Source organism: Aythya fuligula, chromosome 1 (genome assembly GCF_009819795.1).
Source record: "Aythya fuligula isolate bAytFul2 chromosome 1, bAytFul2.pri, whole genome shotgun sequence".
In the NCBI taxonomy this organism is placed as follows: Eukaryota; Metazoa; Chordata; class Aves; order Anseriformes; family Anatidae; genus Aythya; species Aythya fuligula.
In genome coordinates, this window is record NC_045559.1 from 196,428,376 (window position 1) to 196,454,256 (window position 25,881).

The following is a 25,881-nucleotide window of genomic DNA, read 5'->3' on the forward strand; positions in this document are numbered from 1 at the left end:
ATGATATTGAGTTCCAGCTTTGCCCACATTAGCTGCCATTTAGTGACTGAACTTCACAGAAGCCTAATGCCTACTGGCCATACCTTCAAAACATATCGTACTAAGGGGCAATACAGCAACTCTACACACACAGGGCAGGGAATGTGTACCGTAGGGTGTGGAGCTCAGCCACACAACTGGATGAACATAGCCATGGTCAGTGCTTTCTGGTTGTACTAAGATTACTGTCTGTGTTCATGTGAATTACGGCGACTGCAGAGAAGGAAAGCAAAAAAAGATGATTGTGGTCTTTAATACTGTGCACGTGCAGCCCAGCAGCCCTGCCATTTGAACAGACTGTCATTCAATTTTCTTGAGGAGAGGAACAGGAGGGATCTGGGAAAGAAGATTTTTAAGGAGCTGGGCTGAATCAGTTGCCTAAATACAGGCAACTGAGCATGCATTCATCTAAGCCAAAGACATATGCACGTGACTGGCAAATTTGGCACAGAATCTGTAGATGTTTGTCCTTCTATACCAGAGCCTAGGTGGAATATCTGTCATCTGAAATGACACTGAAGTAAGCAGCTGAACTGCACCATAATGTTAATCCAAACGTAGGTGTCTGTGAGTCACCCAGGTGCCTAAACTCCCACTGTAGTTAATGGCAAACTAGTCAAGTAAATGACTCTAGACCAAGAGTGAGCCCTTGAGGACAAGATAGTCAAAGGGCATTGAGTTTACTTCTCTTACTTTATGTTGAAACACACAGTGCAACCATAATCAGACTCTGTAACTGCACATGTCTGTAGTCTGCTCTATAAGGGTCTACATATTTTGAAAGTTCATTCTACCATCTTCTCAACGGTAAGGCTGGTAATAGTTTGGTATAACTTCTGAACTGAAATAAATTTAGGCAGCTATCGAGCTTGCAGTTCGCAAGGAAGAGATACAGTGCTAGCAAAGCAACAGAAAGAAATTTCCCGTAAGGAAATCCCCAGAAAGATCAAGGACAGTGAGGCTTGGGCTCATTGGATCCCAGCAAGACCCAGTGGCACCAACCACAACAGCTCAGGCACCAACCGCAGCGGTTCAGGCAGGGTTTCACAAAGCCCAGACAGAAGGAGGGAGATGTTGGTACCGGAGGCACCAGATTACTCGCCAGAGTTATTAGGGCCTGGAAGCTTTGCTCAGGGGGAGCACAGCACCCTGTAGGGCTGTAAAAGCTGAGGCAAGCTGTGGCAAATGTCTCAGCTGTTAGCCTGGACTGTCTGTATTTCAGACAATATATGACAATTGTTGCAGAAGGTAATGAGAAGCTTTCTTATCATGGTAGAAAGTAGAAAATACAGGATCTCAGGGGAAAGAGAAAGAAGCAAGATCTAAGGTTTATCCGTGCAGCTAGGGCAGTGTTTAGGGGATCAAGAGAGCACACAAGGCAATAAGGGCACTATGTTGATCATAAATTGCAGGGTTCTGGTAGCATGGAGGTTTGGGGGTGACCTGTGTGGGAGGAGGTCAGGAACTGTCCACTATTAGTCAGAGCTGGTTCTGTCCAGCTCCAAAATGATGCAAACAACACACTGGATGCCAAAACTTTGTGCTCAAAGATGTTTAAGGAAAAATGTTAGCTACAAGGGTCAAGCAACATGGGAAGAGACACGTGGGAAGACATGGATGGAGGCATTGCTGGGGACATCTTCATGCCAGAGAAGGTACCTCAGGGGGACTGCGGCCATGGGACACCCACACCAGGGTGAGGACATGACTGGGGACTGCAGCTTGTGAGATAAATATTTCCCTAGCATTTTGTTTATTTGGTTATGTTTTTCTCTTCTTCTTCTTATTTTTTTTCCTTGCTACCCAAATGAGTAATCAAATTTTTGTGTTAATTGGAAGTGAATTAAATTAAGCAAAATTCCCTAAGTAGAGGCTGCTTTGCAAGCACCAACCTCTTTAGTATCACTGAGTGAAGCAATGCAAGTCTCTGTGTTCTCCAGACTCTTACCTGGGGATGTGCTGCTCTGCACCCAGCTACAGGCAGCCTGAGGGAATAACCTGACTGATGGTGGGAGGAGGCTGTACTGTGGTCACCAAGCTTCCTTTGAAGAAGGTGATCAAACTGCAGTATCCAACACTCTGGCTGATCAGGCCCTCATACTTTTAAAATGAAATGATTATATTCTTCTCAAGTTACTTAAGTTATTTCAGTTTGCAATTACTCACTTTTTTTTCTTTTTTTTCTTTTTTTTTTATTTTATTTAATTAATTAATTTATTTATTTTTCATGACATGGCTCTGATTTATTGCTAATGATAATCAAAGAAATATAAATATCCTCACCTCTGGCCTGGGGAAAAATCGATGCCACTTTCCAAAATGAGAGGTCTTTATAACACAGATGAAGCCTAGCACTTAGCAATATTACAGTATTATATTCACATGAGATCTCACAGCACTGCAGTCCTTCTGGTACTTCTGGATGTGGTCCTGCTGTGTTGTGAAGAAATCCTTCATCTTTGGAAGGGCAGGGTAAGCTCACATTTTCTTGCCATACCAGAAGTCACCCATTTTGGCTAATGGATATTCACAGAAAGGGCAAAGAGCATAGTCTTTAGCTTCTCCTGAAAAAAAAAAAAAAAAAAAAAAAAAAAAAAGCTTGGATGCCTCCAGCCTTACTGTTTTTTGATGTAGATTCTTCATATATCAGGACATAGTGTGCTGATCTAGGACTTCGTGGTCCAGGATCTCCTCTGCTTCTTATGTGAATACCAGCACCAGCTCTGTGAGTACCTAAGCATCCTATTCCAGCATCCCATTCCTTGCAGTTACACCAGCAGAGGCTTGTGCAAGCCCTATTCCTCACAGGTGGAGAAGATCCAGCTTTTTTTCCTGCTCTAGGAGAATGACATTGCTTCAGTGAACGTCTGTCCACGAGCCCACACTACCTGGTTCACAGCTGTAGGCCTCCAGAGAAAGCAACTTTCCTAAACACTTCTAGGTTTTTAAAAGACAGAGGGAGGAAAGAGCTAACCTTCTGGTTAACCTAATAAACCCTGTGTACTAAGCAGGTCTCCCTGACTGCCCAGGTGTATTGGTGTTTATCTTGAGTATTGTTGGCTACATCAGGCTATATGTGGATCCGTTCAATAGGAGACAATGTTAAGACACCATCTGTCAGCAGAAATTTTACAATGGGAACTAGGTCTTAATGAGATCTTTGTCTTCTTGCTTTAGGAACATATATATTTTTTCATAGAGTAACATGACTTTGAGGTTTGCATTAATTAGTGCTGCTAGAACTGAACAGTAAGCAGAGATAATTTTTTTTTTTTTTTTCCTGAGGACCTACTAAATAAGATTTAGGTTTACCGTAATTCATAAAAGGCAAATAACTTTTATACATGGCAACAGATGGATTTCAGTTGAATAGAAAACATTTTATTTCTTAGGACGGAACACACAGAAATAGAATCATAGAACCGTGTAAGTTTGGTCCCTTAAATTTTCCCCATATGTCGTATGCTCCAGCCCCCAACCATCTCAGTGGCTCTCCTGCCTCTGTCTGGTTTGCTAATCTCTCTCACTCATGAACAAAGATGCTTAAAACAATTACATGAACAACAATTCCCAAAAGCAAAACATGCACTGAATGTGGAATCCATAGGATCCAAGTTTGTGGCTGAGGCTATCATCTGGAATCCTTAATTGCCACTGAAGACACATGAGCTCTTCTCAGCTGTTGTCCTTCTAAAGTAGACATTAACAATGGATTAGGTGACTTAGCATCCTGAAGTGCCTACATCCCTTCACTGAAGGTAAAGCAGCCAAGGATGGCTGGGTCAAATGGAGGTGCCAACACTGGAGACATGTGAGGAGCCCTTGGCCTGTGACCGCATTTGTTCTTTGCTGGGAAGGAAACACAAGGCACAGTTTTTGTGCTGGAAAACCTGCAGGGAGCAAGCCCTAGTGCTCTGGGTATTAATCTTTGACTAAAAGATGCACAGAAGCTGTTAGTCTTGCTTTGCTCAAAGTGGGATGGGGAATGGATGGCACTTGGTTTCCTTGCAACCTGTCAATTCACACCTACATTGAACAAGGGTATTTAAGTTTCTGAAAAAAAAAAAAAAATCCAGGAGAAATCCTTCCTGCTTCTCTTTAGACAGTGATGTAGCCTCTGCTGTGTTGTAAACTCGCCAGGGGAGTTTTAGGTTAGATGTTAGGAAGAACTTCTTTACTGAAAGGGTTGTTAGGCATTGGAACAGGCTGCCCAGGGAAGTGGTGGAGTCACCATCCCTGGAAGTCTTCAAAAGACGTTTAGATGTAGAGCTTAGGGATATGGTTTAGTGGGGACTGTTAGCGTTAGGTCAGAGGTTGGACTTGATGATCTTGAGGTCTCTTCCAACCTAGAAATTCTGTGATTCTGTAATTCTGTGAAACATCCCATTCTCAGGGAGACCCAGTGAAGTCAGACACATTGAAGACAACAGGAGTGACCTAATGGACTTAATAAAACCAGCACGTCACCTTTTGTCTGTATTAAAGTTAAGTTACTAGCGCAACTTGATTTCTCATATGATCACCTTATGACATTATGTTTAATTAATGTATTTAATTTTCTGTATTTTTTTAAATAAAATAAATCACTTAAAGTGACTTGAATAAAAAAAGTTTGTTCTCTTTTTCTCTTTGTTATTGTCCATACAAGTGTCCCTGCAAACACTCCCAGGTAACTGATCAATAGGCCATAGCAGGCAACTTCTTTCTCTGCTTGGCCAGTTTACAGCAGCATTTATTCCCTTGAGAGCAATTCATGACACGTCTGAGCAAGCCAAGCATCAGCCAAATGGGACAGCGGGAATTGGCTTCTGTGCAGCTTCTTTGTACCTCTTCTCTTCCCTAGGCAACATCACAGCAGCTGAGTTGTGTCCACAGGGCTCAGTGGATTTACCTTGGCTTGCACCAGAGCACGTCTCCTGCAGGAGGTGCCTGCTGCTGTCCTTTGGCTCTGGTGGGAGCGCAGGTGAGGTGTGCTGCAGAGAAGTATTCTGGGGAGAACATACACCTGAAAGAATTAAACTAAAAGAGAAAAAAAACTGCTGTTACATTTTCCTGGCCTCCTCTTGCATGGAACTAGGCATGTTTCTACAGCCAGGAGCCTTTCCTCCAGCAGGCTGGTGTGCCCTTTGGAAAAGGCTTTCTTCCCTGAAACACATGATTGCTGGCTGAAAAGAGGCAGGGGGCTTCTGAATTGCTTTCTCTGAACTCGAGAGAAAGTCAAAGTCATTGCACTGACTTTTCCCCATTGAGTGGTAAGAGTGGGGGCAAGCAGCATGCAAAGGGGAAGCAGAAAGGATGTTACCAACAGGGAAAGGTCTTTGATCTGAAAATTGAGATTAAGTTTGAAGATAGGAAGGGCAATCTCCTCTTCATTTCCTGATCCCCAGAGAACTGTGGAAACCCCTGATTGTTTCTAAAGGGCTGGGAATGCTGGCCCTGCTTTCCATGCTGTTTTGCATTACAGGTATTTCTGTGGAAATAAAGAAGATTCTTCTGATAAAAACTCAGGTCCACTGAAATCACCAGAGCCATGGTTTCATCACCCGCTGCTTTCCATTTTTTCCCATTAGATTTTACCTCCTAACGTTTAGACACTATGTCTGCTGCTGGGTGATGTTTTATTCTCTGGCAGCACAGTCTGTGATAATGGGGGAAGCTGTTTTCCACTATGTTCACCTGGTTGTGCTGCAAATTTGCACAACCTGTTACTACAACACATGGCAGGAAGAAATAGTTCATTGTTGGCGTGAGTTAAGGGGACAACCAGTGGTGGAAATTTTTGACAGGACACTTGCATGAGCTTTGACCTCTTTGCCACCCCAGTTCTCATCTTTTCCATCCTAAAAGAAATACTGATGTTGTTCTCTAGCTCTGGACATTAAACTGAGGCAGGAATTTTAAGTCGTTCAGTCCTGAATGTTCTCCAAACTAGTCTTTCCTGTCTGCTTCTCTGCTCCATCTCACTATACCAGTGAACTTCGCTGACCTCTGGTACTACTTCCACTGCCATGAGTGTTTCACTGAGGATCAGTCAATATCTGCTGGGAAAGGTGGAAAAGCAGAAAAGCTCTTCTACAAGCAGGGAATATACAAACAGTGATATAAAAAGGAAACTGGCTTACTTATCCATTCTTGGAAAAATCTTGTTATTCTTAGGGGAAGAGAGACTTTTAATGTTGACTTGGTATTCTGCCTTTCCACAGTTTAAATCCTGTTTCAAGAATGTTGAAGAAGGGTATTTGTGCCTTGGCTAGCAGGCTTAGTTCAAACACTGCTCTGAGTCTCACATTTTAATAGGATACCACAATGCAAGCAGCATCCCTCCTCCTTGGTAGTGCAAGGCGTGCTCCTAACTGCTTCATGGCAGGGCACTCAAAGAGCCCTGGAGGGAACACTTCTTTCTGCACTGGGCTGTGGAGTAGATCAGATGTGTTCAAGGGGAAGTAGATGGAGTTCATCCCAGAATGAAGCCCCTGAGCAGACCGAGTATTGTGCCCAGCACAATGAGGGCTCTGTCTGGGCCAGTGCTTACACACCTGAGACCTCCCACCTGAATTTGTCCCAGCTGCTGGTGCCATGATGCTGGAGGACAGAGAAGCCCATCACAGGAGGCAAATCTGTCCTGCTGCGCTGCAGAGTGGGCTCCTGCTTTACACACTACCTCCGAGCACCCATCCCTCGTACCTCTGCTAAGCAGCTAACCCAGAACAGCTGAATTGCACCTGAATATGGCTGAGTTGATGGAGCTCAATGCCTAGATGGCTACATGATGTGTTGACACCCTTTGCATTGTTTAAGGTTTGTTGACAACCTTTGCATCGTTTAAGACTGTGGTTTTAATTAGGTAACCACATTAGTATACACACACCAGCCAAGCAACTCTTGGCAAGGATCCTGCAGTGTGAGTAGGGGCCCCTTTGGAGGAATTGCCATGTAATAATGAAATGAATTTGAAGAGTCCAAGCAAGTAGCATTTTCTGCAATACTGCACACAGTGAGGTAATGAAATGCTACATTCCTTGCAGAACTGATGTCTTATCTTGTTCCCTCCTTTGAAAGTAGGAGAAAAACCAAGAAATAATCAACACAGCTGGGCTTTTCTTTTTGTTTACTTGGAAAACTTGTTTTAACCATCAACTTTAGCAAATTTTGGCAGTTACAAACCTGTACACTTTTTTTGTTTTGTTTTGTTTTTATAGCAAAAGAACACAAGACAATACTGCCAACAGCAATTATGAAGGAACAATTAGTTTTCAGATGAGGGACTATACCCACTCAAAGTGATAAACCTTCCCTTTTGCATAAGGTTTAATCTGTTGTCATTGGAGATATGACATCTCTTAATAACTACTTGAAATGGCATAAAACTCATATCTCTAGGGTTGTTGTTTTTTTTTTTTTTGTGCAAAACACATTCATTTAAAAAAAGTCAATAAAAAACATCTTCTTAAAAACAGAAAAAGTTAAACAAAAAGAGAAGAACCAAAAGAAAAGTTACAGTACATTTTGAAATGATTAAAAAGTACCAGTTTTCAAATCTAAAACTTTTTTTTTTGCTGTTACCTTAAAAGTTTAAACCAACTTTGATGACCCTTTAGGTTTATACCAAACAAACAGACGAACAAACAAAAAGAAAATTAAAGCGACCTGATTGGCATCAAATATCTACAAAAGCCTGGTAATTTGAAACCATTATATACATTATTTTATAAACTTCTTTTTAAACACCAAAACATACATCTTTTACAAACCAGCCTGCTTGCAACAGGTAAAATTTACAAGACAATCTTTTCTGATACAGTGCTTTAAAGAGAACTGCTTTCATTCCTAAACATCTTTGTCACTTCCTGAAAAGCGGCAGCATGGGCTCATTGCATTGTTAAATAACAGCGATTCAGGTACTCCTATGACAGAAGAATGCTACAGTTCTGAGGGCTCCAATCTCTTTCCACAATACAGTTCAAGTGCACTCTTAACACTGGTAAAGATTACTTATGGCCTTTGTGTAATACGACATACTTGTAGTTATTGCTTTTCATTATTACATAATGAAATGAATTTAATTTCATTTCCTCCCCATCCACCCATCCCTGTGACGATGCAGCTGATTTACTAACTGAATGCTCCTTCTGGTCATGGAGATGTTAAATGTCAAGTTTATGAAACACAGGCTAAAGGCCATGGATAATGGGCAATACTGTAAATTTCTAAGGCTCTATTCGCAGTTTAGTGTATTGAGATGGACAGAGATGCAAAAAGCACAGTTTTACTGCATGGCAAATGATGGTAAATGATCAGAGGATGAACTTTAAGATGTAGCTCTCTCTTTGGAAACCTATGAAATATCCGTTATTATTCAGTTAATAGATCCCCCAAAATACCAACAAAGCATAAATGTACTTTCACTACTGGCTTTAAATTGCCTTTTTTTTTTTTTTTCCTCCATTATTAAGCATGCAACCTTTCCAAATGAAGTGTAGCAGAACTGGTCCAGGGCACCTTCAACTCTCCTGTGTCTGCAGTTATTAGTGGCTATGAGGATGCACTATAGCATTCCTTTAGCTTTTCAAACAGGAGCTTGATGAGGAGTAAAGCCATATTTTTAACCATTTTTTCTGTCCTGCCCATATGTTTCTTTACAATGGATGTTAAATTGAGCCAACAGCAACAATTTTCATGTCATATTCTTGAAGATTACCACCTGTCTGGCTCTCAGAGACAACAGGCTGCTGCCTCCCTAATAATCAGTGTTTCGGTGTCATGCATTGCTTCACCATGCTGTATCCAGGCTGAGTTTCTCACTGAAGAGGGCACCAATACATCAAGGCCAGCACTACTTCAGACTATACTAGAGAATTTAGAAAACAGAAGAAAAATACCAAGGACCTAAATCTAACTTGCCTGTGGGACATGCAGAGGGGTAGAGCCCGTGATGGAGCACACAGTTTTCTTCTGTCAGGAAAACAGAGGCAGCAAGAAGCCTTTGTCTCCTTCCAGCCTTGTGCTGCTCTACAGGGTAAAGAAAACCACAGGATAATTCAGGATCAAGGATGTCACCAAGCTTTAGGAAAATTTCTGGGCTGTGTGGAAATCACAGTACTGTAGTGAAGCTCTGCTGCCCCATCTTCCTGGTTGCTCTCCTATGCTATTTCCTATAGGAGCAGCGATAGGAAGGCAGCTTTATGGTGGTCTTCTAGCAGGGCTATCCATTTGGCCCTGTGGGAGGGAGGTGATGTTGTGTCTCCTGTCTCCTTGGGCCCTGTGCCCAGCTATAAGATACTGGGTCAGGATAGCAATCACATGCAATACCTTTGGGTCTATGGTTTGTTTTGTTTATTTTGTTTTTAGGATGTTTATAACCCAAAGGCAAAGTAATCAACACATTTAAGTACATAAGCCTTTTGCACAAGGCCACTTATTGTGGTATTGGCAGCATAAATTACGATGTCAGTCACTTTAAGGCTCTTCCCACTGCCAGAGTTATCAAAAGGCTCGCAGTGTGTATGGCATTCGGACCAAAACACGGAGAACATGCATCCTTTTACTCCCACGTACATCCCTCAGCAAAGTCAGTGATTTTTGACACGAGCATGCATTTGCATTTTAAAAAGTTGCTTATTTCTTGGTTTGCTTCTCTACAAAAAGCAAAAACTGTCTTGATCCTAAGGGTTTTAATCCACTGATAGTGCAAAGCACTTAAGTCTATGAAACCTCTCTTACAGCTGATCCTGAAAGAAAACACTGTGTAGTGGAGCCATCTACAGGAATGTGAGCTGAAATACAGACACGCAGGATCAAGGCCAACCAGATCAGCAGATGACAAGAGCAACAAAACTAGGGAGCTGGCAATGGCAGCAACAGCGATATAAAAATAACCATATGGCAGAAAAAGAATTAAATGTTGGATGGAACAATGTAAACACTAATTCTTACATCAGGTTGTGCATGTGTTTTTTATCTTCCAGCTTAGAAAATTAGGGCTTGTCCACATAGAGCAGTAATGAAAAAGAAAATGGTTTGGATTAACAAGAGGATGTTAATATGAAAATCTTACTCCCTAAGAGGTATTTCACCTTGGGATCTGCATTCAGGTTCTTATCACTATGCAAAAGGGCCAGAACAAAACCAGAAAGACCACATCAGTACCAATATCCACAGAGGGGCATTTGTTTGAGATGGAAAAATTAGATTAGGCTCATTTGCTTTGGAGGGGAGGAGATATTGAGGTATAGAAATGAGTGGGACAGAGAAGGCTGAACGGTGATCCTTGGCACCTTCCCCACAGCACTTTAGTTTGTAGGCGTTCAGTGAAATGAAATGGCAACAACATTAAAACAGAAAAAAGTACTATACATTGTATTTATGCATATTTACTAGTAAAATTCACTATCAACAAGATATTACTGAGGCAACAAGCTTGGTAAGAAACATTGATCTTTTCTGTATGGCAATTGCTAGGCTCCTGTGGTGTTCTCCCTTGTGACACTTCTGATATGTCCCAGTAAAGTTTTGATATCAGAGTCTTACTCAAGATTTTTCATTGAAGAAAAGAAGATGACAAGTACACTTCATAACTAGCTGGGGACTAAAACAGAAGTAATTGCATAATAGATAAAAATGTCTCACACCAAAACTGAGTAGGAGCAAACCCCATGTAAACTACAACTGGATGCTAAGAGACTATCACATTCTCAGAAAGTCATACCAGTTTTAAAATTGCTTCAGAGCAGCTAAGCTTGCAGCTTTGCTTTTCCAACTCAGTTGTACCTAATCTTGAAGAGACATCAATCTAATCCTTGCATCTCATTTCCTGCAACACAGACTTCATGAACTATGCAAATCATCCTCTGTCTGTGCCTCAAGGCTTGCCAAACCACTTTGTGGTTTATTGACAAATCCCTCAGTTCCTTGCAATCGCGATACAAATTTCCATTATTCTTTTTTTCTTGAAAACACAGAAAGAATAGCAGGGAAAGGGAGTTGAAACGTACCGTGAGCACATTCAGAATATATCACCGTTACAGAAGCATGTTTACTCTGAGAAGACCAAGTGACATTCATAAATTCAATGGACAGAAACTACTTGTGGACAAGTACTTGATAATACTTGTATGTGCAGTACATGTTATTTCCAGAAGTTCACTCATTTTTTCATGTACCTGTATAAATGAGATGTTTTCTAATGAAGAATTGCCGCATATTGTACCTACTCTGAGAATTTTAGAAATCCTGTTTTATTAAAAGTGTTACAAGCTGCAATTATTTCAATTATATTCTATTAATAATTTCTTCTTGTTGGGGGTAGTCTGTGAACGAACACTTTTTGTATGTCAAGAAATGGACAACAACTTAATTTTGGGTGAAGCTCAAGTCAGTCAAGAACACGCCCTGGAATACAACTGATGAACCTATTCAGTTAACATGTTTGACTAAGAGACAGGATATGGAAAGCAGCATAGGAAACCTGTTAATGAATCTACTTATTAGCAACAATGACATGCATTCAATAGCTTTTCAAAATGACTGAATTATGCCATGGCAGGAATGGATGAAACCGCAGCAGTAATGCAGACTACAGACTCACATTCATTGTATAAGGTATAGAGATGCTGTAAAATGAAGTGGTAGAAACATTTTCATAGCACTGAGCAATGGGTACATGTATTCTGCTTTAATACATTGAGCAAAAATGCTGTATATCCATATTGCACTTAGCTGCTCGGGCCAATCACTGTGAATGGCCATTTACTCCAGTCAGGCTGAGGGAAGAATAAAAGCATAGTGATGCCATGGTTTTCCTCATTCCATGATATTTTGATGTCTGCAAACAACCTTTGGAAGTCCTCAAATCCTACGAAATCACACAGATCCAACAGAAAATCTAAAACCGTATCTCTGGCCATGGCCCATCCGTGCAGTTCCACCGACTCAGTCACTTTACAGCAGCCGACAGCTCATCCCATAAGCTCTAAGGATGGACATTTGCCAAATGATGTTAAACTAACGATTTGAGATTATAGCAATATTTTATGCAACTTAATTGCAACTAATTTTACTGCAATAATTGTAGCATGATGACTGCTGTTAAAGAGGTGATTGCCCAAGCAAGGAATTTCAGAAAAATCAGCCATGCTACATAGATACCTAGGTTTGCTAGCTGTTTTCAGATCCATGTTCACGCTGCATACAGAAGTCAAGAGAAGCTGTAGGTATGCGTCTGAGGCAGAACCAGGCTGCTAATGAACCAGACTCTGACATTGCTAGAAGTTCTCATGGGTGAAGTTGTACACACGCATCTGACATCAGGTGTTAAAACACGGCAACCAAAGCGGGCCAACTTAAATATATAGGCTGTATATATGTTGCTGTATATATGTTGCGGTATATGTATACAAAGTAGAATGAAATGCTATGTAACAAACAAAAGTGTAGATAAATATTTATGGACAAATGACTGGTAGCTTGGCTTTGATATACCAATTTGTAAGTGCTGTTTTTTAAGCCATCTGACATGTTGTACATAGCAGCCTCAGCGATCAATTGCTTTCACTCTTTCACTGACATAATATTTCATGCAATATTGCATCTTGGAATGATCCATACCAGTTCTTTAATACTGTAGGGAGATCATAACACTGTAACACTTTTAATAATACAATACTAAAAAAAACAACAATCCCCAACCCTGGGTAATGGTGGGAGGGAGAGAAGGAATTTATTTAGCAGTGAGATCGTTTCCCCCTTCCTCAAAAGCTCAGTTTTACTCTTGGTAATAAATAGAAGGTACATACTCTCCAGATTGTCTGTAACAATTTTGTGATGTGTAATACTTAACACAATTGGTCTCTTCGCGTCTGCACATACAGTATCATTTCTGAACAAGTTAATAATGGGTTATACTGTATTTTTGCATTGCCCAATATATATAGATACACCTTCAGCAAAATTTCTTCTCAATATTTATACTATTAATTGGACCAAATGACAAAAAATAAAAATAAAAAAGGAAGAAGAAGAAGAGGAAGAAGAAGAAGGGAGCTTCCTTTACACTTGTGTCTGATGCTGGGTCTCCACAAATGGAATGTGAACATTTTCTAGGTTGAGTTCCTCCACGCTTTCATAGTCACTCATGGCTACTTCGGAGTCATCAAAGCCACAGCTGGCTGAGACGTCAGAAGAGGAGGCATCTAGGGAGTTGTGCAAGGATAAGGGCATCTTACCTGCACTAACGTTTTCTGTGTTCTGGCTTGGGCCAACAGCAAAAGTACTAAATTCGTTACCAGTCTGAGCCCCTGCGGTGTCCGTCTCATGGGGGAACTGGTGAGGAGGGAGGTATTGGCTGGGGTGGAAGTGCGGCCGTCGTCTGCAGTCGGGGCTGAGCGTACTTGCCATTGAGACTGGCTGCGAGGGTGGAAGGGTTTCATATTGGTCTGGATAATCCTCTGGAAGAGGAGGTGGTAACTGGTCCTGGCTCATGAACTCCTCTTCGTGAGGGGGAGGGTAGTCGCTGTCGATGTCGTAGCCACCAAGGTAGTAATCTGTTTCCAGCTCTCTGGTGCTGCCATGGTGAGCTGAGCCTCCATCTGCTGTCTCGAAATTGGGCACTTCTTCGATGTCGGATAAACGAGCGCTTGGCATCCAGTCAGAGGTATCCCAATGATACGCTGCAGTGGGGAAGAGAACCAGAGCTGTTAAGATGGGGACACTAATGGCAAGGGGGTGTTGAGCATGCACTGGAGTTTGCTAAAGATCAAACTCTCAATCCTCACAGCACGTTTAAATCACAGCATGCGCCACAGGCCATTGCCGCGGGTCAGCCATGCTCTGACCAGAGCGGTAGGAGAGAAGGACGAAACAGCATGATGATGCTAATGCAAACAAGCAGAGAAACGAAACACAGCTAATCTAAGGCCGTGTTCACATCTTAGGATGTTACTAGGTTGTATTAGAAACTATGACGCTGACAAATCAAAATGACAAAAATCTCTGAATTAATGCTTTTCACAGTTAATTGGAAAAAAAAAAAAAGTCAGCATGCTTATGATACAACATCTAATCTCCCCTTCCACCTCCAATGACTTTGTTTGAAGAAAGGAAGTGTGCAAGCAAACAATCTGATCAACCAACAGACTGAGAACTGGATCCTGAAATAACAAAAAAGTGTCTGGCCATTCTCATGCAGCATTTGCAACCCAACAGAATTCAAACAAAAGAACATGTGAAGCAGTTCAAGAACAAACAGATCAAGTCAGTGTCCTCCCACCCCAGCACAGTCCAACAGGCAGAAAGGGTCTCAGAAAAATCACCTCTGTTGTAGTTCTGTCCTTGATCCATAACAGACACTGTTAGATACAAAGTGAAAAGTAAAAACTGGTAACTTTGAGCGTGTTACCAGCATAGTCTTACACGTGAAAATACAAAACTCTGCATGCATATTTCTAAAGTACAGTTGGCTCGGTGTCATTTTAATAGGATTTTAAATTGTTCTTTATTTTAACGTACAAGATAAGCTTGCCCAGTCAAATGCAGACATACATAAAGAAATGATTGTCATGTGCATTATACTCCTTTTCTATCATATCTTAATTATCTACCCTCACTGAACAGATATGGAATTACATTACAGCTGGAATTCTTAATACAAAAAGGGCTATCCACCATCTCTATGGTTTATAATTGCAAAGTACATTTCTCTCTCACTTTGAAACAGAAAAATAAGAATCTACCATTCTCAGGGCCGGTTCAAACAAATCTGGGCCCACCTGGGCTCAGATACCATGGTGATGGGCACGGTATAAGAACCTGAATAGAATAGAATACAAAGCCATTTAATGGGGCTGTCAGCTACAATGCCCCGCAACCCCGTACCCACCTCCCACCTGCACTGCCATGCTAGCTGGTGGGAAAGGAGGCATTCCAGTATGGAGAGGGTGCAGGGGCTGGGGAGAGAGCAAGGAAAGAGGTTTTGTGTGACAAGAGCGGGGAATAAGCTGCAGCGTTTTCTAGATGGGATGCTCTTGTTCAGCCACATGTTATTGGGCTTCATGCAAGAAGTCACCGGGCAAGGTCTCTGGACTGCCTTGCCGGAGGAGGTCTGGTCAGATGAGCAGCACCTGATGGCATGACAGTCCTTAATCTCTGGCACAGATGAGGTCAGAGAAGGCTATTCTCCAGGCCTCCATCTATTAACACCACTCTTGCCCTTGCTTATCACCACATATGCTGCGTGGTGACAGTGATTTATTTGTTAGCTCGTTAGTCAGATAGCAGCTTTCTACCTGCTCTGCATTAGCCTGGGCTGAGGAGGGTTAGGGCTACCGCAGCTTTAGCAGCACTGTCTGAACCGGCCCTAACCACTCTTCTCCTTTGTCATTCCTCTCTGCTGGATGAGGATGTTGCTGTCTTTCAGTCAGTGTAATGACATTGCACCCGAGATGTGTCGGGTCCTTCCGAGCTGCATGGTTTCAGGATCCAGGAGAACCTCACTAATGTGCTGACTCGCACCACCTGCTGCAGCTCCCTGGGGCAGGAGCCCAGTCCTCCCACCGTGATGCACCTGCAGCCCCTGTGCAACTAATGATGCACTGCTTCCAGCAGCTATGCTGCTGGGCATTCAAGATTAGTAACCCTTATGTAAGGAACTGGGAAGTGGGCAAAGCATTTTCAGTGACAGCCTCTTGAAATTGTTGCCAGGTTGGCTTTTTCTGACCTGTAAAGCATGATAGGAAGCCATTGTGTTTGCTTATGCTTTCCTTTAGGAATGCAGAGACAATTACAGTGGCTGTGCTTTCATTTCAGTGTTTTTTTATTTTATTCTATTTTATTTTTCTGAGTGAGACTTTCTTTTTAAGTTAACCTTGTCTAGTTCATTTTATACAACAGCCAGAAGAATGGCAATATTATACTTCAGAAAACACACTATGGACTATATTTTGGACTTGTGGATAACCAAGTTGATACTGAGTTGACATTTTCCCAAGAATAGCATAAGTGCTCTACAAATAAATAATACTAATATTTATTTTTGGTATATCACATTTCCTCAATGCTTTATCAAAGAGGCAAATTGTAATGTTCTTGTTTTACCGTTAGGGAAACCACTTGTAGCATGATGGGATTACCCTGAGGGCCAATGGCAGAGCTGAACGTTCAGCTCTGTTCAGTAGGCAGAGCAACCTCAGGGGAAAGGCAGTGGTGGGCAGGCTGCTTGCTATGTGTCATACCTGGAGTTGTGTCTATGCATCTGTTTGACACTATTACCTGGGAGAATCCAGCTACCTGCCCACTGCCACTTTGCTCCTCTCCACATAGTCCCAATGGAGTGCATAAGCCAGCTTTACTGCAGCCAGGATACTTTACAGCCTTCCTGCATCTTCTTCTGTTTCCCATCTTCTGTAGATGGGACAATCTCAATGACTTGGCTCCACTGTCAACCTCATCCTACTCTCTCTGAAGGCAATGGCAATAAGCAAGCAATAACATTGACTGAACAGAAGATGATGATGGCCTTGACACCTTTTCTACCACCTCCAATTACCCATAGATATCTTGTGTTACACCACCCTGGTGTTCTTGGGTTTGCTGGTGAATATGCTGATTTGCAAATCCCAATCCCCACCACAGGTTTGCTTGTCAGTGTAGATTAGTGAGGTTCTACTGGAGTGTTTCACAATGAAAACAAGAAGCATTGTTGCATAACAAGAAAGAAAAAAAATTAAATACCTTCATTTTCTATAGTGTCAACTACATTGTTGACAAGCTGTATGACAGTCACTATGGAAGCTTGCAGGGGAGGGAAAGCAGAAAATAAAGGGAAGGGAAGGACAGCTTCAGGTTAGTATTTAAAACACATGTCATATGTTACCACAATAAATTCTCTCAAACAGACAGAACTGACATAGAAAAAAAAAGTCTGCCAACCAATGCATGATTTATGCAGTGGGTTGCAGGACATTTCATTTCAGATAATCCAATACATTTTCAGAGTGGTGATAAATTCCAAACCAGCATTTCCAAAAAGGCATACGGCATGATGTGTATCACCTCATAAATTCAAGCAGACTGGCCAGCTGATTCAATTAAACAAAGCAGTATCTTGTCTACCTGACACTAATTTCTAATTCATTCTTGCTTAAAGGTCTCCAGAGACCATGCCATGTGCTCCAAGGGATCATTATCTTTTAGACCAACGCACCATCTGTAACTGTGCTAAGCTTAATCTATTTCCTAAGAGAATGTTTTACTTATTTACGGTTTGAGCCATGCAATGCAATACCTCTGGGACATAAAGCAGTACTGCCATAATTAGAAGGACACAGTCAAGTAGGTTTGGTTCAAATTCAGGTCTTTGCTTGACAGAATATTTTCATAAATGCCTTGTGTGTTCTCAGCAACTATTTAATCAAAATACACTTTTTCCTTGAAATAATTAATATATGCCACACAATGTTTTAACACAGAGAGGAACAGCGTGGGATCTCCTAGCTGATCTGAATTTTGGATAAACTAACAACATTGTCTTTGACTACTTGAGATAAAACCCAGTGAAACAAGAGGGGACTCCCATTACTTCCATTGGGTACTGGGTTTTCTGACGTCTTTAGCTAAAAGAAAACTGATTGCTTTGGAATAGGCTAAGAAGAGGACCCGAAATGTTGGGCAAGAAATACATTACTGTTTCACACAGCTGATAGACTTAGAGGTCACAAGAAGCATGTTGAAAGCAATTGCAGCTTTCAACTTCATGATGAACATTGAGGGGACTGTGTTAAATTTTGAGCATGGGATCAAGGATCTCATCCAATTTCCTCAGTCCTTGTGAGTGCTTGGCAAAAAGAGTCTTGATAAACCAAAGAAACCATGTTCTATGTCTCTGTTGAGTGTTTATGACATCAGTGGCACTGGTAATTGTGTAAGCAAGGGAGGCTTGTATTGGCTAATGCAAATAAACATTATGGAAAAGTAGGTGGCACCATGTAATTAGCTGTTGTGTGGCTGGAAAAAGAGGTGGGCAGCAGCCAAAAGATGCATGAGGAGCCTTGTCAGAGCTAGGGGGAACCACTGCTTTGGCAGTAAAGTTGCAGCCCCATCCTAGTCCTGGCTTCCCCACATATTGCTGATGTGAGTGAGACAAAGCAAGGAAGGAGTGGAAAGAAAAAGAACTCCACCAAGAAGAAAGTCCACTACTGGGAATGTCAGCCAAATGGGAGTGGGTAATAAGAGAAGGAAAAGTGGTGCTTCTGCCAGGGATCTGGGAGCTATGGACAACTGAGAGTAAAAATGGGAGGTCAAAAATCAGGCCCATCACAAGAGTCTTTGTGGCAGATAAAGGATGGCTCTGGTGAGAGCTGAGCAGAGAAGGGAGGGAAACTTCCACCCCAGGCAGTTCAGTGTAAGAGAACATCCAAATCTAGCACTTCCAAGGGTGGAAAATTGGCATCATCAACAGCAGTTCCTTGGACTGTTCAGCACAACCAGCAATTCAACAGCAGTAATAGTAACCTAAAAGTCCACTTTTGCCACATCCTCCTGTTTCCAAATTGCTTATTATGGAAACCTGCAACTTGCTTTTGAAGTGAGTTTTCAAAACATTATTGCTGAGACCAGCAACTATTTTTCTCTGTGACCATTAACAAAAATTGTTTTTTGATCACAGGGAATACCATTAAGTACTCTCAGCTAGACTAGGGGAGCTGAGAAATTTAAATGAGGTAGATATGAGAGTACACTTGGGCTCAATATCACACTCAAAATGTTTTCAGGCTGAAAAAAACCCCAACTGTTCAACCTAGTAATGCAAATCTGAAGACAAGGCTCCAAGCAACATGGAGAGGGTGAGTGGAGGTTGTCTGCACCTGACAGTAACTGAATAACATAGATCTGGTCACACCTTCAGCAAGATGCATCCCAATGCTTCTCTGGTGAAAAACAGGCTTCCTCAGTCAGAAACAAATCACCAGTTTCACAAGAGAGTATTGGCACATTTGTACAACAGCAAAACAAAAGCCTGTCCTTCCTGTCTAGCCACATGGACCTCAGCTTTGGAGGAAGAAGCCTGGCCTCTCCTGCCTCCCCAGAATGCTGAATTGTACCCATTGCTGTTTCAATGACAACCTTTTAACCTTTGCAGGGCTGTGAAGCAGAAAGAATTAAAATGACAGGAGGGGGAAGAATTTATGGTTTCAAGAGGGATATCCATTATCCCCTATGTACAACTATGTGAGTGTGAATATGCTTATTTATGCCTGTATTTGTATTTTAGGTTCTTCCACTGCAAGACCAACCTGACACTGAAAGAAAGCTAGAGCGTGCAGTCTTGCACTGACCTCTGAAAAATGACTCAGATGATTTAAGTTACTTTCTTCGTTCTCTCTGAAGTTATTGATTTGTTTAGACCTTGAACTTGAGTTGTTGCCTTTAAAGGCCATATTTTCATTGTAGGTTTCAGGAAAAATGAGTGGGCACAAAAGGCCCAATTCAATTTCAGTACCATGCCACTGCCTGAAATGGGGGCAGGATAAGATGCTTGAAAAGCCTTATTAGAATTTGGGAGATATAAAAAAGTAGCCATGTACAATAAATGAACACATGGATAATTATTATAGAAACAATATTACAAAAGTTTTTTTTGGGGGGGAGGGGGCACAGGAAAGTGCTGAGAAGTTTAACAAAAATATTCATGATGCTTCAGTCACAGCTGAACGAAAAGGAGCTGCAAGTGCCCTTCACTTTAAGTGCTTTTTCCAACATTCAGGAGTACCTAGGGAAGAGCTGCGTGACTTGACTGAGGAACTGAGTCTCCTGACAGTTCATTAACTGGCATCTGAGGAATCTAAGTGCAATGTCTTTGTGCTAATCTTTTTCTGTGTATCTGCATGAGGCTTCCCAGACATCCATCATCCCTCCCTGGCAGAAACATCAGGGCTTTTCTCAGCACCACTGCTCAACATGCATGGGACTTCAGAGCAAAGGTTTGGTCTGACTTTGCACACTGCTTTCTGGCTGCGTATGGCTCTGCCCACGTCACCCACAGAGATAATGATGTAGGACATGAGAGGGGCAACTAGTATGCACTGAGCAAGGATTTAATAGCGCTCTATTGTTAGCTGAACTGTGATTGCCAGGGAGAGGCCAAGCCACCAGGGACTGTCCCATCCACTCATTGTTGCGTGCTGAGCACCAGCAGAGTTTTGTTGGGACTGTGAATGAGACCTGGCAAACTGCAGAGAAATTCCCTTTCATTTGACTCACGAAACATGAAAGTCATCCTCTTTCAAGAGAAAAAATGATGGAAAATCTACAGTTTAACTTGCTACCTATTAGTCAACTTCTATCTTGGCAACATGAGTCTGCTCTATCATAACTGATTTACTGTAAAGCTTGGTACTGAGGCAAGAGTTCCAAGAATCAAGATTTTAATTACATTCCTGTAATTTAAAAAATGGCCACAAACTGAGGGTTTGATTCCATGGCTTTCTGACTTCCAGCATCATTAAAGGGTTTTCCAGATGTCATCTAATTGTTTTTAATAATGTTAGAAAGAGAGTTAAATGCCTTTGTCCCCAGCATAATAAAGAGAAAATCATTTCTTACCATTGTCATCACCCGAATCAGACTGGAAAGAGCTGAGGGACTGTACTTCAGAGTTGCTGCCTTTATTACTTCCTGCAAAACAGGTCACTTCTTCAGCGTCATCAACCCCTTTACCTTCATTGACAGCAAAAACAAAGCACAATGGTACTCTATATGTATGAGCATTTGTCTATTTATACCACGGAGCCATCTAAATGCTGCCCATAGGTAGTCTTCTATTATTTTTGTCAGAATAAAATTATTCCCTCCAGATAGAGGAATTGACCCATCGGTCACGAAGGCAGCTGATGACAATACCCAGATTTCTGAAGGGTTTGAAGCCCAAACAGTCTCTTGAGTAGCTAACACCATCATAATTTAGGAATAAACATCTGTATTCAGATACTTTTGATACCACGTAGTCTCAGTGGCAAAGAAAATGATGACTTTAAAAATGTGGTATAAACATCTTATACAAGAGATTACAGTTGCATTTATCTTTACTGTCCATTTTCTAACTTGAGAGCCTTTTTATAGGCTCACTCAAAGCTCAGAAAAGTTATTGGGCATCTTTTTATTTACATCAGTGGCCCTTGGATCCACCATAAATGTAGAGTAGATTATGCTACAATTTAAATTGTTTTTCATCACAGACATTTAGTCTTGACAGCTCTTCTACAGTTCAGAAATGTAACTGCAGCCTGTGGTATAAGTTCACATGTAATTAAAAACAGACATTCAAATACACATTCTATGAGTGATAACAAGGAAAACACATCATTCACAGTAAGCACTGAGAGACAGATGTGTTAGTTAATTATGAATGAACACACTCAGGTGCTGCAAACAGTCAATCCAGGTAAGTACAGCTCTCCACCTGCTATCTGTAGATATTTCTACCCAGCATGGGGCACCTGCATATAGTAACAGCTGATTTACTCCTGCTGAGAAGCAGGGTATATAGTGGATGGAGTGAGTGCTGCAGTAATGAAGCTGCACTGATTCAACTCATTGACAGCTGAGGTCCATCCCCATGGTGTGGTATCATGCTGTGCAGAAATTCATGCAGATACCAGAAGCGTCAGTGGCAAGAGCACCCAAGAGAATACAGAACAGAGCACGTATGGAGGCTTACGTGCTGATACTTTCAATCAGCAGAACTATATTTAATGGCTAAAAAGGTCAACCACAACACAATTGTGAAATACAGCCTGAAGGAATGAAAAATGCTCTATTCTTTCACTAGAAGACCTTGGCCAATGTGCTGCCTTAGATGAAAATGTGGAGGTTGGATATGAGGCAGTGCTAGGTTCCTCTCTCTGATGTCTGTTCTTATTCCCTAAAACAATAAGGCAAAAAAAAAAATCCTAGATCATGGAGTTTTAGTTGACAATTTTGATCAAAGTTGTGTCGTAACGGGGTTGAACACTCATTAGGAAATATTAAAAAGAGGAAGCATGGCTAAGAAAAGAAACCCTGTGCTCTGCTAAGGCAAACATCTCTCAAATAAATCAAATCCCTTCTTTGAGAAATATAACAATTTGAAGTTTGTTAGCCTTCAGGATAGAGCATTAAGTGTAGCTGTGCTGCTCTACCAGCTGCACCCTGAAAAAGACCCCTAGCTATGGTGGGGAAGAATGAGGACATCATGCAGTGCTACTTACTTTCTGTCCCAGCATCCCACGTGCTCTTCCTGATGGAGTCACAGTCGGAGCGACAGGGAGACACGGCGGGCAGGTTGGGAGCCACGCTGCACACCACAACACCCCGCCTGGCTGTCAGGATTCGAGGGGACTCGGGATGAAACGTTGTCATCTCCTGGTGCTCCACGCCAAGCCCATCCACTATCTTGTCCAGGTTATTCCGCGAGTCACTCTGGAAGCACGGGGTATAGGCCATTGGCCTAACGGGCACCTGTGGAGGCCCAACCTCTTGGTAGATGTTCCTGCTGTCGCCGCTGTTCCTGATGTTCTTGAACTGGATGCCGTTGCTCTTGTTGAGCAGGGCGGCAGTGGCTGGATCCTGTACAAGCGTGATGTTATTGCGGGAGTAGTTCTTCCTGAACACTTTCTTGCGAAAAATGATAAAGAGGACGATCAACACAAATATGACAAACAGGACCACAGCTATTCCTATCAGCTCCTCCTTGCCGACGTATGAATGCCCAGCTTGTATATTGGGAACCACCACAGGGCGAAGACCACAGTATTGTCCCACATAACCAGGCGTGCAGTTACACAGAAATGAACCAAATATGTTGACACAGGAGCCACCATTTTCACATTCTTCCCTTTCACACTCATTGATATCTTCTTCACACCTTAAAAGAAGAAAAGGAGAACATAGGGTCTGGGGAACACTTAGCAAACAGCCCAGCTTATAAGTGGTGACTTATCTTCTCAAAGTGGTACAGCTACAGTGAACAACTTGCTGGTGCTTGGCAAATTATCATATTATTATCATATTATTTAATGGCATTTAAATTTTTCTGCAGCTATTCCATGGCTTTTTAAGACAATAAAATGAAAATGTCAAGAATGAAATAAGAGTTTAAAACATCGGATAGGAAAAGGCTCCTTGATCCTAATAAGGCTCACAGAATGTATTAGAAAATATCAGAACTTTTATATCATTTTTGGACCATAGGATGGGATTCAATATAAATATCAGGGGGATTCAAGGAAAAAACAGAGTTGAGAAAAAATGTAGTAAAAATATTCAGAGACTACTAATTTGAGAGAAGAGGAGAATATACTGACTTCTACAATTTATTTAGGACTGGAGATAGAATGAGCAAATATTAGAGAAGTGGGAAGAAAAAATACAGGAACCCTAAACAGAGAGAAATGGGGAGAAGAACAAGTGATCAACAAAAACGCAAAAGAAAATAAAAAGTCCAAACAGACAAAGCAAATGAGAAAAAGGCAGAAAGTGGGTCAGAGGATTTTTTGTTTCTACAGCAAGTATATATATGATCAAGGTTTGAATTTAAAAAATGAATGCAATCTATTAGGTTTTTATGCTAGGTCTAAGGTGACTGAAACTGATCCATTAAAAAAAAATATATTACATACCAGCTACCACAGATTTTAATGGATTTATCAAAAAGCCTCTAACAGTGAAAACCATTTGAAGATCATAGCCTGAAACAAAACTTTGGAGCCAAGTTCAGAAACCTCATGGATTTCTCATCTCTCTTTAGCTTGCACTTGTTATAAGGACTAACTTTGGGGTTGTTATTTTTGTGGAGGAATCAAAGAATCGTCTAGGTTATAAAAGACCTTCAAGATTATCAAGTCTAACCATTAACCCGACCTACTGAGTCCCATCACTAAACCACGTCCCTTAGTTGAGTACAAAATGGCTAATCAGAAAATAAATCCCATCAGTGAACTGAGATGCTCCCGTTGCCCACCTGGGAAAGTTTACTTACGTTACTCCAGTCAGGCCATTCTTGCAGTTGCAGATGAAAGCGTTGCCAATGGGATCGCATGAGCCTCCATTCCGGCAGGGATTTGGGAAGCAGGCTGTGATCTCTGATTCACAATTTCTTCCAGTAAACTGGGAGAGGCAATTGCACTGGTAGCCTGGGAGACAAGGGACACAAAGAAATACATCAGAAGTCCACCGCTGTTATCTATCTAGAAGCAAGGAAATCCATTTGGCTATTGTCCTGGGGGGGAAAGAGGATGTTTATAGACATTCTGGTACATCTCCATGGTCCACACTAATTTCAGTAGAATATTTGCTTATCTCAGATGTCTGAGCAATTGGAGCTTATTTCTACAAGCAGGGGCAAAAGCAATCAGTGCAGCTCAAACTACTCTGAACATCATTCATGTAAGAATAAATGTCCTCTGTGAACAACCTTGGTTGTGGTAAATATTCTGGATATGCGATATATCTCTCACTTTTTTTGAAACAAAAGACCATATTTTTCAATAGTAGCAGCCAACACTTCTGTTGGGGCTCTATCAAAGATCAAACACATGAGCTGAGAGCTCTTCTACATCTGCCTTTTACAAGGACAACACAGCAGGGATGTGACTGAAATAATAAAACACCTGATAGTGACACAACGCTTTCATAAGGTGCATCATGCAGGCACGAACTATAAACTTCATAGCACCAGCTGAACTGGGCAACACCACCTCTAATCAGAGCTGATTAGGTGCCATGTGTGCTATTAAGAGATTGATTAATCACTAGCTGCAGTAAATCATGTGTAGCACCACTCAAGTGGAGGGGGACTCTACAGAGGATCAAAGTCTTTCTTCCACGCTTCTTGCAGAGAGCAACATCACTCAGAAACAGTTCCTGAAACCATCAATTCAACACCCAAGTACCAAATGTCAATCTTTTTTTTTTTTTTTTCCCCCCTTGTGACTTCATATGGCAGAATGACATTGATAAGAACCTTATTTAAGATCATAAAGAAATCCAGTGAGACAATGCATATCTTTATGTTGTGAACTGGATATTGATATCTGAGTGCTTCTTCACTTGAAAAGAGCAAGGAACACCTACTTTCAAAATCTAAGTGTCCCAAACCAATGCGTAGGCAAGTTTCAAGCTTCAGTTATGGGATTCTCAAACCAAAGCAACTGAAAATGGCGTATTAAGCACCTGTAACAAGGAATCTTCCTGCCATTAATACTGTTGAACCTAGAGCTGAAACGGTTCAATGCAGCTCAATTCAATGTCAAAATTACAGGAGATAAAGCTGGTATACCTGAAATACTGTGTCACAGTGGTGAGATTTTAAAACTCTTTTTTTTTTTTTTTTAAATCCCTATATCTACACATTTGAAATATATATATGCATTCTCCTAGTTCTAGGAAACAAGGCAGGAGTTTCTGGCACAGTTACAAGAAAGAGAATTTCACATCAACAGTACAGAGAAGCCCAGTGGTGGTATGAGGCTAAAGTAATTCTGAATTAGGACCCACACATCTTTTATGTCCTATCCAGTTCAATTCACCCTGCTGAGTTACCCTAATTGAATTTTTTCATGAGGACAGCTTTAGAGAACAAACTTGGAACCAGATTTACTGGCTTATTGAGTCAAGAGTCCAATCCCATCTAACTGAAGATATATGAAGTAGATACTCAAATACAATGCTGTTTCATTGTCATGATCGAAAAAAAAAAAAAAAAAAAAAAAAAAAGGAAATAGAAGCACTGTTGTTTTTTTAAAGTTGCAGAATTAAGAAAAGAAACAATTCCACTTTAAGGATTCCTAGAAGTCGTGTTTTGGACAGCACAAGAAA

The 25,881-nt window shown here is 41.4% G+C and overlaps 1 protein-coding gene across 7 annotated transcripts in view; it reads right to left on the bottom strand.

Annotated features, from left to right (window-relative positions):
* Nucleotides 1–8,463: 8,463 nt before the first annotated feature.
* FAT3 (FAT atypical cadherin 3) overlaps nucleotides 8,464–25,881 on the bottom strand; it is a 418,888-nt gene continuing 401,470 nt past the window's right edge. For 5 of the 7 annotated variants that reach the window (XM_032196191.1, XM_032196148.1, XM_032196165.1 and 2 more), the window contains 6 exons: nucleotides 24,044–24,197; nucleotides 22,275–22,930; nucleotides 20,632–20,745; nucleotides 16,762–16,821; nucleotides 14,346–14,381; nucleotides 8,464–13,703 (listed from right to left, as the gene is read on the bottom strand). In XM_032196191.1, the coding sequence (XP_032052082.1) occupies nucleotides 13,084–13,703; nucleotides 14,346–14,381; nucleotides 16,762–16,821; nucleotides 20,632–20,745; nucleotides 22,275–22,930; nucleotides 24,044–24,197 (1,640 nt within the window). In that variant the 3' untranslated portion in view covers nucleotides 8,464–13,083. Of the gene's footprint in view, nucleotides 13,704–14,345; nucleotides 14,382–14,765; nucleotides 14,842–16,761; nucleotides 16,822–20,631; nucleotides 20,746–22,274; nucleotides 22,931–24,043; nucleotides 24,198–25,881 lie in introns of all 7 variants that reach the window. The other 2 variants (XM_032196201.1, XM_032196182.1) reach the window with 2 other exon arrangements.